At 31.3% G+C, this 21,146-nt stretch overlaps 1 protein-coding gene across 1 annotated transcript; it reads left to right on the forward strand.

The window, feature by feature from the left end:
• Nucleotides 1-2,611: 2,611 nt before the first annotated feature.
• On the forward strand, nt 2,612-12,626 carry LOC143050888 (von Willebrand factor A domain-containing protein 7-like). Its single transcript, XM_076223994.1, has 8 exons — nt 2,612-2,678; nt 3,736-3,981; nt 6,379-6,495; nt 7,059-7,232; nt 7,978-8,050; nt 10,608-10,699; nt 11,959-12,150; nt 12,382-12,626. Exons 2-8 carry the CDS (start codon nt 3,753-3,755, stop codon nt 12,624-12,626), a joined length of 1,122 nt encoding a protein of 373 aa, XP_076080109.1. The 5' UTR covers nt 2,612-2,678; nt 3,736-3,752.
• Nucleotides 12,627-21,146: the final 8,520 nt, after the last annotated feature.

The raw sequence follows: 21,146 nt of genomic DNA on the forward strand, positions 1-21,146 counted from the left end.
ATTTGAATAGTTTGTGTCTGTTTGTCTGTCTCAGGTCTGGTTAACCAATAACATGAAGCAAATAATCTTGGATATCACATAAAAATGTGGTTTTACCGAAATTATCCAACATAACAGAGTGATAGTTGAAAAATTACAAAAATTCTAATTGATTTTTGAAGAACAAGATATTCTGAATATGTTATTCAAATGACAAAAATGAATGATATGAACTTGTTTTTGCACTAGTCTGCATTATTTTATCAATTCAATAGCACTGAGAATGGTATGCTGCTGATTACTCATTACAATTAAAGCCAATTTTAAAATGTATTGCTATGGTCAGATTAATATTTGTCCTAAGGAGAACATAGTGTTCAAACACAAACATTAAAACAGTTCCCTTTTTAATACCCTTCATATAGATTAGATATAAGAGAAGGGGGTTTGAGTGCAATTAGACAACTCTCCGTTAAAGGAAAAAAGAACAGACACAAACATGACAAATACGAATTAATTAGATAGTTAAACAAAACAAAAACAGTTTAAAACTATTTTTTATCGGTTTGTATTCTGCCTGTAAAGAACGATATTTAAATTAGTATTACGCCCATATTTAGCAAAAAGTAAGATAAAAAAAATACTGAACTGAGAAGAAAATCAATTCGGAAAGTCCATAATCACATGGCAAAATTAAATAGCAATACGCATCAAAAACGAATGGACAAGAACTGTCATATTCCTGACTTGGTACAGGTATTTCAAATGTAGAAAATGGTGGATTAAACCTGGTTTTATAGCGCTAATCCTCTCACGTTGATTTCAGTCTCGTCCTTTTTTTATCGGTTTGTATTCTGCATTTAAAGAACTATCTTTAAATTAGTATTACGCCAATATTTAGCAATAAAACTCATCAAAGATACCAGGACTACATTTTATATATACGCAAGACGCGCGTTTCTTCTACAAAAGACTCATCAGTGACGCTCGAATCCAAAAAAGTTAAAAATGTCAAATAAAGTACGAAGTTGAAGAGCATTGAGATCCAAAATTCCTAAAAGTGTTGCCAAATACAGCTAAGGTAATCTATGCCTGAGGTAGAAAAGCCTTAGTATTTCAAAAAATTCAAAATTTTGTAAACAGTTAATTTATAAATATTACAATATCAATGATAATTCAGGTCACCACAAAAAGTGCAAAGACATATGACATGTTTATTATGTCTTTATTTTCTCCTTCAGATTCCTCCATTGTTAGACAAGATGTTACTAGATGAGCAATGTTTATATCTTACAACTTATCCCTTGCTGACTAATTATCTGCCAAATTGAAAAACAACCAACACAGAGTCAGCCTCAATATGGTTTGGAAAAGATTGTTTTGTCAAAGGAACATTTCAATATTTTTTAATCGTCATAATCAAATACCTGAAGCTTCAGTTTTCTTTGGATAATTCCTGATCATTTCTACAAATCTGGAAAAAGTAAAGTTTGGGGGAATGTCTTTATACATAAATCTAGCTATCATGTTTTAAGTTTGGTCCAATGCTTGAGGTTGTATTTTGTTATTTCTTAAATTGTATTTTAAGAAATTCCAGTGCACCTGGAATTTGATGTCTTATTGAATAGTAATTCATTATGCATTCTTATTCATTTTTGAAAAAAAGTTAGGATTCCAATTGCAAATATCTTTCATAAATTTCACATCTCAGATGTTTTATGCTAAAGTGAACACAATTTTTCACCAATAATAACAATTATGAAAAATTTCCAAAGGCAATTTTTTTTAGAAGAACCATGAATAAAAAATTGCATTTATAATAATTTTAAAATTGTATATTTTGTTTTTAACAGGGTAAACATCTTTTAGTATAAACAGTTTTTCTTTGAACTTAGTCATAAAATACCAATACCAGTCATTCAATCATTAAGTTTTAGATTTAACTTACTTGTCGAAACAATGTGATTGATAGGCATTGTGTAGAGTTATTATATTATAGTGTTCTCCATAAAAGATAAAACGTACTGCAGTAGTATTTTTAAATCTGAAGTTTAAGTTTGAACTTAAACTTTATAAATTAAACGTCTTAAATATTGTATGAGTTAAGAAGAAAACACTAACGTGGAATTACTTAAAATCCATATGTTTGTAGTCCTAGCATGTTCGATTGTCAACTAAATGTAAAATCAGGAAAACGAAATAAATAAAATTCGTTATAATAGCTATCAAAGGTACCAAGCTTATTATTTGATACGTCAGACGCGCTTTTCGTCTTCATAAGACTCATCAGGATACACAATATTAAAACATTCTGTATATATATGTCCTATAAGAAAAACGTAAATATAGACCTATTGTTATTAATATCATAAATGTTGACAGATACTAATTCGTGGTATTATATCTTTTAAAGATACCAAGGTATTCGATCTTTTGTTTATAGTTATAAAGTTATATAGTATGTACAGTCAGATTAGTTATATTCTGCCAAAAGATGACAATAAATGTAGGTTAGCGGTGCAATTGGGGTCACTAAAATTTGTAAATATTTTTTGTGTTCAGTTCATCTGTCATTAGGGGCTTTTTGAAAGAGGAATTATACAAAACGTAGTGATATTTCAAACCAGGAAGTGTCAATGAACAGAAATCAGCCATTGCTGATATATATTACATTAATAACATGAACTAACAGCAAAAGAGTAAGTATGTCTTTAATTGTTTGGGCTTGATGTATCATATATTTCCTGTCTACAAGGCCTATATACATACGATTTTAACAAAAATAATAAAAAAAATAAATGCTTTGTGGGGAATACAAACAAGAAGATGTGGTATGGTTGCCAATGAGAAAACTCTCAAGAGATCAAATGACACAGAAATTAAACAATGAAAGTCAACGTACGGCCTTCATCGGAGCAAAGGCCATACCGCATAGTCAGCTATAAAAGGCCCCCAAAAAAATGACAGTGTAAAACAATTCAAACAAGAAAAGTAACGGTATATTTTATGTACAAATAATAAACGAAAAACAAATATGTAACATATTAACGCACGACAACCACTGACTTACAGGCTCCTGACTTAGGGAAGGTACATACATTCAGAACACCTCTCTAAACTATGAAGTGTATTATGCCATTTTCTGCATTGAACTTGATCAGGAACAATTCAAAGCTGACCACTAGTATTTGATCTATACGAACTAAAACAGTTGAAGAGCTTATGACCAAGAAGCAATTTAACTTATAGCTAAATCTATTCAAGGACAACTAAACATGACGGAGAAAAAAAAATCATAGTTTCTTTGAAATTTCTAAATCTCTAAACGGACAACTTTGGAAAGCGATTCGAGAAATTTCTCTATATAATAGTTGAAATGACCATGCCAATCATCAACACCCTTCTAGCAATAGCTTTAGATACTAACAACAAACGAATTTTTATAGTTTTAAAGGATTTACACAGCTATTAAACTTTAAAATTGTGTCCATGGTGCGGATCTCTTAAATCAGTTTAAAGTGGCATTTTTGAGAATTTAAAATTAATGCATATCATAAAATTATAACGAAATCAGCTTCAAGTAATCAGTCCGGATAAAACAGGAAATACATTTATAAGAATGTTTTAACGACGCATACACAGTTGGCAAGTGGTATATAATAAAGTTCCGAAAGAACTGAATGTAGAGACATACTTTTTATGTAATTTCCTTTCGGTCTTTAATGTTTTGTTGAATTCTATGAATTCAAATTATAGAAACCATCAGTATAATAATGCCAATAATAAGGGCATTCATATGGATGATGATACTGAAAATCCATCCATCAGTAGGATTTCCACCAGATGCTTTAACCGGAAGTGCCGCATTTACCAAACACCATGCAGAAATAACCCGTGGTGCCATTCGAATTGCTGTTGGTAGATACATAAAGGATAACAACTTAACATTGATAGATGATACAACCGATGTTTTTGACGCAGTCAAGACATTATTTGGAAATGGTTAGTACATATGTGTTTTATTTGTTTCGTCACAAGAGTATTTCACACTCTGCTAAGATCACCCCTTCTGTGGTAACATAACAGTACTTGGTAGGATATTTCATCAGAATGCCACACTTACTTTTTTATATTTCATTAAAGAACACGTTGGCCAATGAAACAAAATCGAGGAAAAACAAGAAACAGTCTACACACCAATACATATACTATAACAAATGAATAAAACATTTCGAGGGATACGTTTTCAATCTTTTACCATATGTTTGATTTATACTTCATAATGCTTTGATGTGGGGACCACTGATGATTCTTATGAAGACAAAATGCGTGTATAGCGTTACAAAACATAAGCCTAGTATTACATTGTACATACAACATTATACCATTTCTTATTTAATCTTGTCCTTTTTTGTATCTGGAGATATTTTTTGACATACGAAATATTGCAATTATAGTTACTGCTTGTTACTTTGAATTAAACAATATAATATAATTGTGTTAATTTTAACTTTTTCTTTATCTTGTTACATCTTAAGCTTTTGGTTAAGTTCCTTTTCAGTTTTCTTTTTTATTGCAATCCAAATAATGCAATGGTATAATTATTAATGAGACAACTTAACATAACCATTTAAATGAAATGTATGAAGTCAAGTGTAGAGTCGTATGTAGACGAAACTCGCGTCTGGCGTACTAAATTATAATCCTTCTACCTTTGATAACTATTAACGTATGACATTCAACAATTAACCGTGTTGTATGTTTTCTTTCTTTTGCATTATTTTAATCTGTTGATTGAGATAATAAACTAGAGGCTCTAAAGAACCTGTGTTGCTCACCTTGGTCTATGTGAATATTCAACAAAGGACACAGATCGATTCAAGACAAAATTGTGTTTACTAAACATTCTTGCTGCTTACAATTATTTCTATCTATAATGAACTTGATCCAGTAGTTTCAGTGGAAAGTGTTAGTGAAAATTTACACATTTTATGAAAATTGTTAAAAATTGACTATAAGGGCAACAACTCCTTAGTGAGTTAATTGACCATTTTGGTCATGTTGACTTATTTTAAGGTCTTACTTTGCTGTACATTATTGCTGTTTACAGCTTATCTCTATCTATAATAATTTTTAAGATAATAATTAAAAACAGCAAAATTTCCTTAAAATTATCAATTCAGGGGCAGCAAACTAACAACGGGTTGTCCGATTCATCTGGAAATTATAGGGCAGATAGATTTAGACCTTATAAACAATGTTACCCCCATGTCAGATTTGCTGTAAATGCTTTGGTTTTTCAGTTATAAGCCAAAAACTGCATTTTACCCATATGTTTTATTTTTAGCCATGGAGGCCATCTTGGTTGTTCGGCTGAGTAACCGGACACATTTTTTAAACTAGATACCCCAATGATGATTGTTGCCAAGTTTGGTTTAATTTGGCCCAGTGGTTTCAGAGGAGAAGATTTTTGTAAAAGATTACTAAGATTTACGAAAAATGGTGAAAAATTGACTATAAATGGCAATTACTCCTAAAGGGGTCAACTGACCATTTTGGTCATGTTGATTTATTTGTAAATCTTACTTTATTGAACATTATCGTTGTTTACAGTTTATCTCTATCTATAATTATATTCAAAATAATACCCAAAAACTGCCAAATTTCTTTTTTCCTTAAAATGACCAATTCAGGGGCAACAACCTAACAACCTGTTATCTGATTAATCTGAAAATTTCAGGGCAGATAGATCAAGACCTCATAAACAATTTTATCCCATGTCAGATTTCCTTTAAATGCTTTGGTTTTTGAGTTATAAGCAAAAAACTGCATTTTACCCCTGTGTTCTATTTTTAGCCATGACGGCCATCTTGGTTGGTTGGCTGAGTCACCGGACACATTTTTTGAACTAGAAACCCCAATGATGATTGTGGCCAAGTTTGGTTTAATTTGGCCTGGTAGTTTCAGAGGAGAAGATTTTTGTAAAAGTTAACGACGACGGACGACGGACGCCAAGTGATGAGAAAAGCTCTCTTGGCCCGTCGGGCCAGGTGAGCTAAAAAAAGGGGAACGCAAAAATTAAAAACAGTGCTCTAGCTAAATGATGAGCAAGATATTTCTTTGCCTCACATAGTGTTCGTGGTTGCGCATTTTTATATTGCAATGTATTTTGATATTTGTTAATTTATTGCAGATCTTTGTCTGGTTTTAACAAGTTGGTAAATTTTTTTAAGACGAAGACGATGCAGAAGTTGATATATATTATGAAGACACAAGTCTGTTTTAAATAAGCAAAATGTGCATGTTGACTTCTAGATATCGTTCTTTTTTGACGTTTTGTTACTGTTTTATTGAATTATATTTTTTTTTATTCACATCCTCTACATATTTAAACATCAGATTCAGATGGATATGAGAAATTTATTGAAAAGGAAACTGATATAATAGAAAATGTGAAGGATCAAGAAAAATCAAAAGAAGCTTATATTCACTGTAATTCTGAACAGATTGAATTAGGTAAGACGGTTCATTATGAAAATGCTTTTTGGATTCTAACTTTTTAAGACATCCACATCAGAAATTTTTGTTGAATATATAAAATTAACAGACTTAACAAATTACTTCATAAGCTAATGACAAATGTATGTCCTATAATATAAAATTGTGTTTTCAGTTGATGAATTCTAAAATTCCTTACTTTAGTATGCGACTGCTTTTGGGAGTTAATCATTTTGTTAGGCTTTTTATATTTGCTTCAAATAAACACTGTTTGTACAAGTTTTATGTATACTTTAATTTGGACATTGCACACAAGTGTTTTAAGATTGTAATCATTTATTAATATTCGATTAAGCATTTTTTACAAGACTGTAAAAAACGTACAAATGCATTTGGTGTTGAGCAATGTGTTTGCATAGAGAGTTTCTCATACAGTTCTTCAAGTATATAGAGCTTGAATACCAGTAAATATGTTTCGAAGGAATTTATTCTTTAGCATCCAAATACTGATTAAATCTAGATAATGACTTTTGAGGTGCAATGCTATACAGCAGATAATTGTCTTTCATTTATATTTTCAGCTCACAACCATGTTATAAAACTGAGAAAACAAATTGCGGTACTTGCACAAAGTACGGAACCAGATCTTTCTTTGATACGCAAAATGATTGGAAAGTGTATTTACACAATACAAGCTTTTTATAGCGGAACTAATTGGGTGGAAATGAATGGGGATAGTGTTTACAAAGATTTCGGTAAGATGTATTATAGATTACAAAATTGACGAACAGTGACGACCGGACAATCCGAACGTGCAAAGTGTCAAAATATCTCTTTACGTGAGCATTTGAATAATTTCAAACAAGAATCAGTTCGTTATATTGATAAACGTGTCGAAATTGAAATGCTTTAGTTATTTAAAATCGTGGAGTATGCACAAAACATTTACAAAGCCATTAATACATTCGTAAAAAAAAAATGCAAACGCAAATACCAATTAATTATTAGTATGCATCCGAGGACCTGTTCTTTTTTTTTAAATCAAGAAGATTTACATAAAGGCATTGGAAAGCAAGAAGGTACAAGTACAAAACTCACGAAGAGCTACATGACCAAACTAGATGCTATAAATAGTCAATGTAAGACACGGTCAACTGGCACACGGCGTTGCAACCATAGTTATTTAAACAAAACATCGAAATAACTTATAAATATAATCATTTGAACTTAATATGCATCAAACAAATAAACCTAAGATTCACTGCTAAATTGAAATGGCATTTTCATAATCCACATATGGAATTTACACATAAAACCAATTAGGTCACTAGCAAAGTGTATAACGAATATATATATATATATATAAATATATAACGTGATCCTGCATGTTTTATACAGCGCATCGAAATTATGCCAAGGAGCCAATTAAAATAGTCATTATCGGTAAAAGACATTATGAAAATTGACTGCTAAATTATATCTATTCTTTCTGTGGTATAGGTTTCCCAAACAGGACATTAATGGCTATCGCTGGCACATCAGTGGACACTTGCCAGGATTGTGATAATTCTGGGTACGTATAGTATATAAATAAACAGTTGAAACCTATACGACGGCGCCCACGAAGCTGCAAAATATTAATAACACAACTGCTAAGGGGGCTCGGGTGTCTTCCTCCATCTTGGATTTTGAAGAAGCAGATAACATTGGTCTAGATATTTGGTGAAATATGCAAAGGAGTAGGTCCGGTAAGGACCGATTTTGGCCTCAAATTTCAGGTTCATCTTACGAAAGATTTTGACCCCTTTTTAAACACTTAAGTGTCTATTTCATTTGAATCAATTAATTTATGTGAAAAGTTTTAAATGATTTAGTCATTAAAAACAACCCGATTCAAGCTCAAATATGAAAAATCTACCAAATATACCGAAAAATGTCACTTTTCAGATGATTTTTGTCAAAAATGAAAGTGGCCGCATCCGTGTTCATCCTCAACCTTTATATATGTTATGTATTATCATAAAATATAACTTACATTTCAAGATTAAGGATGAACACGAATGCGGCCACTTTCGTTTCATACGAAAACTGTCTAAAATTTAACTAAAATGCTAAAATTGTGAAGATTTCAGTAATTTAGCATGACTTAATGTTGCTAGTACCCGATATATGTGCATTGTATTGTTAAAAACAGCCCATATTTATGTAGCAGAAGCATTCTACTGTCCAATAAATAACTAAAAGTTTACATTTTAAAAATTTTGTAAAACTGCTATATTTTGGGGCCAAAAAGGGGTCTTACTGGACCTACTCCTTTTGAAAGTTGTATGTAATTTATGTAAAATACGTTTGATATACATATGAAAAATTGAGTGTTTTATCATAATTACAGTTGTAATTGCTCAAAAACACCTTGTTTGTGTTTGATTACAGTTTGTTCACCTTTGCTAAATAAGGGGAAATAACTCAGATAAAGTAATTTTTATAATAGAAAGTGTTATGAATTTACCTATTTTGATATGACCCTATTTTTTCGTTTTCTTATCTGAAAGCATGTTATAAGAGCAATCTTCTCACATTTTATCTTAAAGTTCAAATAGTACGTTTTTCTTTTATCACACAAAATTAGATTTACCATGCATAATCTATACAAAATCTGACAATTTTGCATAATCTGTAGCGTGAAAAAAACTTCAGTGTCCCATACAGTTTTGAAAAAAAGCATAATATAAACTTCATTTTCACAAGTTATCAAAAAAGTCTATTCAATTTAATTTAGACGCCCTTTTAAGGCATATTTAATCTATATGTGTCATCATTGTGGTAGTTGATCCTCATAAAACATTGGTTTTCACTTTAAGTATTTATATTTACGCCTTTTTTTTACAAAAAAAAAGTAAGGCATGCATTGAAATTGTTCACCTTGTTGGACCACATGAACACATGAAATTTTGATTTCATACGAGTTTGTTTGTTTTAATGTTCATGTTTGCTAGCAATATTTGCATTAGTGAACTATTTGCACCTGTCCTAAGTCCAGTAGTTGTCGTTTGTTTATGTAATTTATACGTGTTTCTCGTTTCTCGTTCTTTTATATAGATTAGACCGTTGGTTTTCCCGTTTGAATGGTTTTACACTAGTAATTTTGGGGCCCTTTATAGCTTGTTGTTCGGTGTGAGCCAAGGCTCCGTGTTGAAGGCCGTACATTGACCTATAATGGTTTACTTTTTTAAATTGTTATTTGGATGGAGAGTTGTCCCATTGGCACTCACACCACATCTTCCTATATATATATAAATACTTATGTCTCAGAAATAATTCCCTCATATACCAATTTTCATGAAATAACAACTAGTATGATATATAAATATATAATATAGGGTTATTGCATGAATATTGGGGAATATTGTCCCAAGTAGAATTTTAGATTGCACGAGCTTGCGATATTCCCCAATATTTATGGAATAACCCTTTTATTGTATAGCAATATAATATTTGAAAGTAAAAATTGGATAAAACTAAGATTTTGTCGCTGATGACGTCATGAATTGTGAAGATTTATTGCACGCTAACTTTTGGTTACTTTCTGTGAGAAATATTATATTGCTATGCAATTATATATTTTATCTCATTATAAACTACATGCACCTTTTAACATCGCGCAAATATACTCACAACTGAAAATTCAGAACAGTTCAAAGCGCGGTGACATAATTTATTACTATGTGCATTGAAGAATAAAATACAAAGTGATATAGATATATTACTGACTTAAAACGGGCAAATGTTTCCTATCTTAAAACAAAGAAATACAAACATGTACAATATTCTGTTAACATCAATATGCATATTTTATTTTTCATACTAAGGTTTATTCATCAAAAAGATTAACTGGTCTTAATCAAGTTAACTTTTTTTTGTTTGTCTTCAATCTTGATCTTTCTATTTGATGTGCCCTTCTTGGTTCAATAATAAGAACCGAAATGAGCGAGTCTCGTGACACTACATGTATGTTAGTATAAGAGGGAAAAGGGATATACCAAAAGCCAGAAAAGAACTTGAAACACACAATAATAGCAAAGGTAGAGGGTGTTTATTGATATGTTTACATCTTTCTTTTATTTCCTAAGAACAAATGAGAATTCCTGCAATAACAACTTATTGGTAAGCGATATGTTGACTAGCGGATACCAGACGGGCCAAGATGTCCAACCTCCATATAGTATGTAAATAATTAAGACTAAATTTAACCTTATGCACTAAAAATACGATACGACTATAAGTTAAATACATATATGTTACATAACGTTTCATTCCTTTCACTTGCGCGTACTGTGATTAAATGTGACTCTTAATGTCCAAACGTGTAATACTTTCTTATTGCATATCCTTATTGTGCAACGTCTGCTGAATAAGCCGGAATATACCACATCAAACAAACAAAAACCTATATTCAACTCGTAATACAACGGTATCAATATCTAAATATGATTTAAGAGTACTTTATGAGCGCACCTGTTTCTGATGAAACGTGATACAAATCGTTTGTTTTATCGTCTTTTCTTGCATCCAAATAAAATTACTATTAAAAAAAATTAAGATCGATTTAAGAACAAATCATAAATAATACTTAGAACAGTAACCAATTTTAAAGCCTAAGATTTAAACATTTATTTATTGGTTTCCTTCTCATGAAAAACTTATGATTTTGTTTTTCAATTTCCTTGTTTTTGCATAATTTCTTGTCCCACAAAGAATGTTCACAAAATAAACATGTGTATTCGATAACTGTATATTGAAAATAGATATGAGAAGCTGTGGTATGAGTGACAATTAGAAAATTCTTCAGTACAAGTCACACAATTTGTAAAAGTAAACTATATAGGTCAAAGTACGCTCTTAAACAAGTAGCCTTGACTCACACTGAACAGCACCAAAACAACAGTACAGCAGGTTCCTAACTAATGATTGGCGCAATTAAATGCAGCGGGTTCAAACAGGCGCCAATATTCATATTACCTAATATCATAGTGTAGCACCAGAACATAGAAAGACGCACTATAAGATATCAATTAAAATAACCTCACTAAAACTAAAGACATATTTACAAAAACAAGTAAACGTAAGCTGAACGAAAAGATTTGATCTATGACACAATGTCAATTAAAATTGATTAAACATAGCGTAATAATTGATGAATGACAAAAGAAAGACAACAATAACATTGTTCAGCATGCTGTTTAAAAAGATAACGTTCACAGGATAATACAAATATTTACGTCCATAGTGTACGGAGATATATTTTACAAAAAAACGTATGTTTGATGTTCATAGTACGAGAACAGGAGTCAACATATATCGTCAAAATGAATACCTGGATTTTATATACATCGTTTTTACAATTAGGGATTAATAACGTCAGGCAACGTTACACATGAAGAGAAAAATGTGCGTATAGAAAAAAAGTCCATCTTATTGTAGAAACGAACGACAACTTTGATCAAGGGAAGTGTGGATTTGGAGGTAGTACTGACACTGAAAATGGTTTCCGAACTGCCAAAGGTAGAATAAACAAAGATAGATTAGACTCTACGTATTCCCCTCACCACCATCTACATTATAAAGCATTTTATGCAGCACGGAAGGCAACAGAACAATTTCTAGTAGATCATGGTATGATTTGTTCTAATTATAACATTGTTTTATTTAATATTGTTTTGTTTATAGAATATTTTTTTGAAGAAAAAAATATGTGTACATGCAATTCAATTTCTGATAATAATGTTAAAAAGAAAGTTTCAATTTTTTGTTCTTTTCAACAAAATACAATTAACACATATACGATGTATAATGGAGTGATTTATATGACGAAATATATCGTACACAAATTTGTATGTGTTACAGATATAGGTATCATAAACGACATGAACGCAGACACATTTGTACAGATATTTGGGTTGGTTAAGCGTCGCCAGGCGTCATTTGGTTTTGTGATAGATGACACTGGCTCCATGGGAGACGAAATTGAAGAAGTTCGAAAGGCATGCATAGATATCATCACTAATGTTTTTGGTACTCCAAATGCGCCATCCAATTACATTTTAGTTACGTTCAACGATCCAGGTAGTTGTTATAACATTTATGAGTAATGAAACAATAAGAATATACATACTAAGTACTAAAATCATGATACAACAGTTAAAGATAGCCTTATTCTCAAGCCAACATTCAGTCTGCCGTAATTTGTGAACCTCGTAAAACAAATTTGAACATTAAGCTTTTTGTAGAGAGAAATATGCAACCCTTGCCACTAGCTTTGATGAAAAGTTCCTACTTATACAATCTCATGGATGCATACAACATCACCAGAAAAATCTAGATAAACTCACACAAACACATAATACAAGTACACTTTTCATTTTCTACAAACGATCTCATGTGTATTCTTTATTCTTTAAAAAGCAGAGACGATTCAAATAGGCAAAGGTAAGTGCAATATAACAAACAAAAATTTGACTAGAAAATTTAAAAAACCCAAAAGGTAAAACAATTATATGAAAACCGTACATATGAACTCTGTAGATTTTGTATATGATCGAAAGACTTTTGTTTTAAGTACTTTATTTGTGTTGCTACACTTGGACACTTGAAGTATTTGATGTTATGTTTTATGGATTGATTTGACTATCATTCTATCTTTTCAAAAGCTAGGTGATGTCATCTTTCTTCATATGTTGTTGCCATCCCGACAGTCATAGTCCCTCTGTATAAACTCCTGCTTTGATCCCTACATCATTTCAGCATTTTGATTGAAGTAGTATATTCATGTAAACCAACACAGCACTTACAGTTGGCCCTTAGTTATTAAAAAACTATTAATAAACAATATAAGAATTATAAACGTTATTTAGAAAAGCCTGTTGATAATATAATTCTGTTTTCAAAATATTGTATTTGCAGTGAAGCATATGCATCGCCTAACGACCTCAAACGGACTAGAAATGATAAGTGCACTTGGTAATTTAACTGTAGATGGTGGCTTTGCCTGTCCAGAGTATGCAAGTGTGGATTAGAGAAAGGTATAACATGTATATGTTATATTTGCTCATGCGTCTCCATTTCAACATATATTTTCCAGCCATTTTTTTTAAAGAGTGAGGCACAATTTACTTTTTGTTTTAAAATAAAAAAAACTGAATGATTGCTCGGATGTATGAATACACATCCACTTCATTTTCAATATAGAGATGGCATTATCTATATATAAAATTATACATATTTATTATAAGGTCAAATCCTATTTTGGTATTGCACATAGCATGTCTTCTTTAGCTGTCCATTGCGTAAAAGCAAGATTTCTTTTTATTTGATGTTTTTGGGTTTTAACTAGTTTTTAGAAATTGCGAGTTCTCTCAAATCGTACTTTCGTTTTAATTATACCTGATGACACAATTTGTAATGCATTTTTGTTATACAACAAGTATTTAGTGTGACGATAAATGTTCACTGCTGTTCTCGTACTTGAACGACAAATGTATTTATTTTGTAAAACATATTTACGTACTCCTAACAATAAAATTAGTATAAATGAATTTATCGGTGTTCTTTATTGAATAAAAGGCAATATTATCCTAGGTTATTGTTGTCTTTTCGACATTGTTTGACATCACCTTTTTTTAAAATTGTATATTGTATTTATATTTCGTCAGAGATCAATTTATTCGTTTAGTGTGTTTACCAGTATTTGATAATATTTCTTCTTGATTGAGTAGTATAAAAAAGAAGATGTGGTATGATTGCCAATGAGACAATTATCCACAAAAGACCAAAATAACACAGACATTAACAATTATAGGTCACCATGCCTTCAACAATGAACAAAGCCCATACCGCATAGTGAGCTATAAAAGGCCCGATAAGACAATATAAAACAATTCAAACGAGAAAACTAACGACCTTATTTATGTAAAAAAAATGAACGAAAAACAAATATGTAACACATAAACAAACGACAACCACTGAATAACAGGCTCCTGACTTGGGACAGGCACATATATAAATAATGTGGCGGGGTTAGACATGTTAGCGGGATCCCAACCCTCCCCCTAACCTGTGACAGTGGTATAACAGTACAACATAAGAACGAACTATAAAAATCAGTTGAAAAAGGCTTAACTCTTCAGATGGACAAAAATACAGTGGACGTGGCCCGGTACTTATATATCCTGACACAAAAAGACACAATGAACGGATCTGAATATGTATATTTAGTTAGCTTTTAATTTACTGATAACAAAATCAATATTTATACCAATAAAAACAATATTCAATGATCTTATTACAGTGTTGAATAGGTAACCTTTTAGAATAAGTTTATTTAAAGGGGCGACAAGTTTACATGGATCATTTCTAAATTTCCGGGCACGGTTAACAACATTTCCGTAAAATAAGGATCTGTTATCCCGTTTGAAATAAGTTTTCTACAGGGACAACCAAACTTCAAAACCAAATCTTTATATCTATGGAAAAAATTAGTAAAGGTTTTAAGTAATTTATGGTTTAATGATTTACCAGTAATACATAGGTTGCGTTCGTTAAAATCAAAAACGTCACAACAGACACGGGCATAGCGAACAAGTTGTGAAATATAAACACCGTAATATGGTGCCAAAGGAACATCACCATCTAAAAATGGAAAATTAACAATAGGGAACGAAAAATCGTCTCTTTTGTCGTAAATGTTAGTGTGGAGTTTCCCGCTTAAAACCGGGATTGAATTGAAATTTTATTGTTTGACTTTTTATAATTTAATGTCACCCTACTATTTTAGCATGTTTAGAAAAGAGGGACGAAAGATACCAAAGGGACAGTCAAACTCATAAATCTAAAACAAACTGACAACGCCATGGCTAAAAATGAAAAAGACAAACAGAAAAACAATAGTACACATGACACAACATAGAAAACTAAAGAATAAACAACACGAACCCCACCAAAAACTAGGGGTGATCTCAGGTGCTCCGGAAGGGTAAGCAGATCCTGCTCCACATGCGGCACCCGTCGTGTTGCTTATGTGATTACAAATCCGGTAAATAGTCTAATTCGGTAGGTCAAATTCATGAAAGGGAAGGGGATTGTAGTTTAGGTTAGGGTGAATGTTTGCGCCTGTAAAAACGTTTAAATCCATTGCATTTGTTTGTATCTGTCATTAGTTAGGGAATTTTTGTTCAGTGATTGTCGTTTGTTGATATGGTTCCTTAGTGTTTCTCATTGTCTTTCTTTTATAGATTAGACCGGTAGTTTTCCTGTTCTGAATAGTTTTATAATAGTGAAAAGCTTAGTGTTTGGTGTGACCTAAGGCTCCCTGGTAAAGGATATACTTTGATATGGAATTGTTTTCTTTTTACACATTGTAACTTGGATTATCATTTACACTCTTATTTCTATAATATGTTCACAACGACCTCAAAAAACATTCTAAGATAGTTTTGACTAGCATTTGGTAGAAGAGTGTATCAGTACGATTTTTCCCTTAACGGTATGGAAAACAAAGAATTTTGGTTGAAAAGGTTTATAAATCATCAATTAGCTTTTGCCTTTGTAAATATAAGTACATTTAAGCGATTTGAGTATGTCTATCATAAGAAGACGCTTAATACAAAATAATGTATCTGTTTTGATCTTTAAAGCTATTGAGTTATGCCAAGAACAATCCACGATATTCTTCTATACTGATGCTCCAGCAAAAGACGAAGCAGAGAGAGATACTGTTATAAATGCTGCAGAAGAGAAACATATTGATCTTCAAATTTTCGTGCATAATGAGACATGTGGTCCCTTGAGGAAAAAAAGAGCTACCGGTAAACAGACTGTTTACTTAATTCTTAATCAAATTTTGCATACTCTGTCGAAGATAAATTAATTAATTCTATATTTTTGACGGTCGTTTATTCGTAAATATACAACCTTGTAATTACCCCAACTTCTCTTACAAATATAAATCTTATACAAACAGTATCTTACTTTGTACTTTTTTTTATAATTTGAATAATACAGTTTCGTTGGCTATTATTTTAAATCATACACAATATTTAAAGGGAAACACATTATCAACACGCTTGTGGATGTAATAGTTTGATAAAGTCAAAGGGGAATAGTCAGTTATTCAAGCTCATAGAGATTGGTTCGTATGCGTAAGGCATGTGTTCCTTTGTATTTCAAAATGTATTTAATTTCATATTATTTAACCGATTCGCTGCATAAAATTGACACACCTAAATACATCATGAGTATGCAGTAAAGAGTCAAACACTTACAATTTATGGTATTATAAAAAAAAAATCACAAAAATACTGAACTTAGAGGAAAATCAATTCGGAAAGTCCATAATCACATGGCAAAATCAAATAACAAAACACATCAAAAACGAATGGACAAGAACTGTCATATTCCTGACTTGGTACAGGCATTTTTAAATGTAGAAAATGGTGGATTTAACCTGGTTCTATAGCGCTAACCCTCTCACTTTAATGACAGTCTCATCAATTTCCGATATATTTACATTGAAGCGTTCAATAAACAGACACAATAAATAAAATAATATACCATTATAAATGTGGACTGTTACATATTTTAATATATTTATATCTATATATTTCATTCAAGAACGTTCAAAACGTGATGTGGAATCACATGTATATTCTCAAGTGGCAGAAGGTACAGGAGGGGCAATTTATCGATTTAACACATCGTTATTGGGTGAACTAATGATACAAATAAGTGAGGATTGATCATTTGATAAGGAAAAGAGTTTCCAAAATGTTTTGTGCATCGCTTTGCTATCTTTAATAAAATACAAGAAGATATGGCATGACTACTGGCTAATGAGACAGCTATTCATTCGAGGAAACTGACGTAGTTCCTAGTAATTATAAGTTAATTTACTACCTTCAACCATAAGAGAAACCTAAACCTCATTGAAAGATATAAACAATCCTGACGTGTCAAAATATAAAACAATTCAAAAGAAAAGAAACTTTTTTTTTTCATAAAAAAACAACAAAAACATACCACTGAATGACTAAACAGCTTAATTGCGAGCTATTAAAATCAGTTGTGTTAGACAAAAAGTCATGAACTTTTGCAAAGTTTAATTTTTCGAAAATAATGTAAAAAGTACAAAGACACCGCTTGATTTGCAACAAAACCTTGAAATCAAGTATCAACACTATGAAAATCTATGACCACAGTATATGGGTCATTTTCAAAAAATGTCGAATTTTGAAATTGAAAAAAATATTAAAAGTTACTTATTCAAACAACCCTCTACATAAACAAATCAAAACAAACAGTACTTTAAGAACAACATATTAAAAGATGCAATCTTAATGATGTCATACAAAAATATGTTGAAACATTTTTTGATCGGTGGTACATTATTTTGTCTATCCTGTTACCATTTTCAAAAGAAATTTTGGGTTATTAAGAAAAGGTTTAGATAAAATGTTAAGCTTGTTTTACGTAGACAATTAGATGGTTTTCAAGAGAATAAACTTCCATATATATTCATTGTGTAATATGATAGATTATTTGCCAATTTAACAGATTGTACTGAAAATGCCTCTAAAAATTGGTTTTCAAAGGTTGTAAAAATTACCACCAGTAATGCAAGTCTAAGATAGCAATTAATATTGTTCGGCATTTTTTCACCCTTTCAAATAAACCCAACATCAAGTAAATACCTCATAAGTTAGTTTACTTTTCTCTATATTTCATTGGTAACAGGAACGTACGTTTCTGATATATTACTATATAAAAGTCTATCCTGTTACCTTTTTGTCTATCCTGTTACCGATATCAGTATTGCACCTGCGAATGCTTAATTGGGAAGATTAATACGTTATAACCTTAAGATGACTTCAAACAACGAAATATTTCATTCGTTTTGCACCTATATGTTTAGATAAAAAAATTAACGACGTTTTTGTCTACAATTGTCTATCCTGTTACTGTAACCATAGCAACCATAGTAACAGGATAGACAAATTTCTTCGTTTTTGATTGCTGTTGTGAAATAACTACTCCCTTTGGTGAAGTGATTATGTTTTTCTATTGTGAATTTGGTTTCCAACACGTTATTGCACTTTTTACAAGTATACTGTTGGTGTATTTAATCAAAATTGGTGGTAACAGCATAGACATGAAAAAAAAGTACGCTATATTTTTTACACTAAATGTCTTGAAATTTCTTTTCTCTACACTTTCGTTCAAGAAACGAGGCGTTTTAAATGTAAAGATTACTTTGCACTTTTGAGATCAACACTGACTGATTCAATATTCATAGGGAGAATAATTTCACGGCTGATTTAAGTAGCGGTAACAGGAAAGACATGAACCTCCTGTACGCAGATTCAATTTAGTTTGTAGATAATATGTTACATACAATGATATAGAAGCTACGATTTTTCGTTAGAGTAATATTAAACGTTCTTAAAAAGTCCCTTTTGCAGATATCAAGGCGATCAGAAAATCGCAAAAAAATCATTTGAAATGTGTTTTTCTGACACTGTACGCAGACAAATACCCCCAAAATGGGTCTTAAATGCAGTTTAATCTTATCAAAATAGATGTAAGGTGTGTTTATTATTAATGTTCTGAATCACAAATCCGACAAGCTTTCATTTAAACCATTACAACTGAAATTTCCATTAGAAATAAAAAAGTTAGCATGGGTGTACTGAAAATTCGACATTTTTTGAAAACGACCCATATATCTAAATAACGATGAACAATATTAATATTTATATTAATATAACTGTAATACAGCAAACTGCATTTCAACACATTATAGTTGAATGAGTATTTGTTCAAACAATATCAAAATCACAAAAGACATCCATTGATATCATATATGCAGTTATTTGTATATACTTACACATGCATCTTCTCTATATATAACCGATATGACATTTCAAAATATAAATATCACATTCTGGTATTCATTTATTTATTTACTTTTGTCCACGTATTTAGGAACTTTTCCCATCAGCAACTGCAATAGTGGACACGATCGAGCTCAAGGAAGGTGACACTAATTCAATTGTGTTTCCAGTCGATTCAATGTTAAATAATGTAAAACTCACAGTGATTGGTGCTTCTACTGCTGATGATGTAGATATCGAATCTCCATTTGGTAACATTGAATATTTTATTTTGTATTTAAAAAAGTAAAATCACAAAAAAAAAAAAAAAAAATCAGGAAAAAAAAAATCAGGAAAAAATTCAAAAAGGAAAGTCTCTAAACAAATGGAAAAATCAAATAAAAAGCTCAAACACATCAAACATGTCTAATGAATGGATAACTCCTGTCATATGTCTATTTTCTTATGTAGAAAAATTGTGGATAAAACTGGTTTTAAAACTAGTTAAATCTCTGACTTGTACGAAAGTCGCATCTAATTATATTATACTGACAACGATGTGTGAACAAAACAAAAAGACTTAATATATAAAATTGGAAAGAAAAAAGGAGTACATCATTCAACATTGTATTATAATCTTGCTCATTATAAGAACAAACAAATATGTAATAAAAAAAAAAACACAATACATTTTATATAAGATATGATTTCAAAGACAAAAAAAGCTAGCATTAAAGCTAGTCTTTATTAAGCAAGTATGTTCCCCCGCTTAAGTGGATAATGTAATTCAATTCACGAATATAAGACGGTTTCAAGACTGATTGCCTAAGAAAAAATGGATAATATAATGCAAGTCTTCGAATGAGTGTGTGGTTATTATGGTCTTTGAAGCGTCAAATGTGTGTATCCATTTTTGTATTTTTTTTATTCGTATACACTGTTTGTACACTGATATGAAGGTTTACACACACAAAACAATGTAACTGTTGAAATACCTGTTAGGCGAAGTCATTGAATATACAGTTGTACATATCATTTACGGACGCCATCACGAGTTGGTTGACCGTTATGGAATAACCGTATCACAAATGATATCGGATATGTTCCTTACGTCGTAACTACAATCCCCTTCCCTTTCCTGAATGTGACCTATCGAATTAAACTATTTACCGGATTTGTTATCACATAAGCAACACGACGGGTGCCGCATGTGGAGCAGGATCTGCTTACCCTTCCGGAGCACCTGAGATCACCCCTAGTTTTTGGTGGGGTTCGTGTTGTTTATTCTTTAGTTTTCTATGTTGTGTCATGTGTACTATAGTTTTTCTGTTTGTCTTTTTCATTTTTAGCCATGGCGTTGTCAGTTTGTTTTAGATTTATGAGTTTGACTGTCCCTTTGGTATCTTTCGTCCCTCTTTTACAATGAAAGGATTTTGTTTGACAGCCGTAAGATAACTCGTTCATAATTTGATTATTACGCGCTCAGACCATTCCTGTACTATTGTGAACTATTTTAATGACTGCTGACTTCATACCATATTTGAAAACATAATACATAACTCATTTCAGAACCTGGCCAAATTGCCTTGTCGTAGATGACACATACGAAAGGGTTGTGTAGTCTCATCTGTCGTTAATATTTCTACAGTTAAACTTCAAGCTTAAAACTGCCAAATGTGAAGGCTGAACTGTGCAATGTCAACTTGCAAAAAAAAAAAACCCGTCAAATATCGTCTCATTATGGTCTCT

This window comes from Mytilus galloprovincialis, chromosome 11 (assembly GCF_965363235.1).
Source record: "Mytilus galloprovincialis chromosome 11, xbMytGall1.hap1.1, whole genome shotgun sequence".
NCBI lineage: Eukaryota > Metazoa > Mollusca > Bivalvia > Mytilida > Mytilidae > Mytilus > Mytilus galloprovincialis.

Excerpts from the sequence above, each read along its gene's own strand:
- LOC143050888 (XM_076223994.1), top strand. The coding sequence starts at position 3,753 with ATGCCAATAATAAGGGCATTCATATGGATGATGATACTGAAAATCCAT. Across the intron at positions 6,496-7,058 it reads TTCTGAACAGATTGAATTAG|CTCACAACCATGTTATAAAA; the intron begins GTAAGACGGTTC and ends TTATATTTTCAG. Across the intron at positions 7,233-7,977 it reads TAGTGTTTACAAAGATTTCG|GTTTCCCAAACAGGACATTA; the intron begins GTAAGATGTATT and ends TCTGTGGTATAG.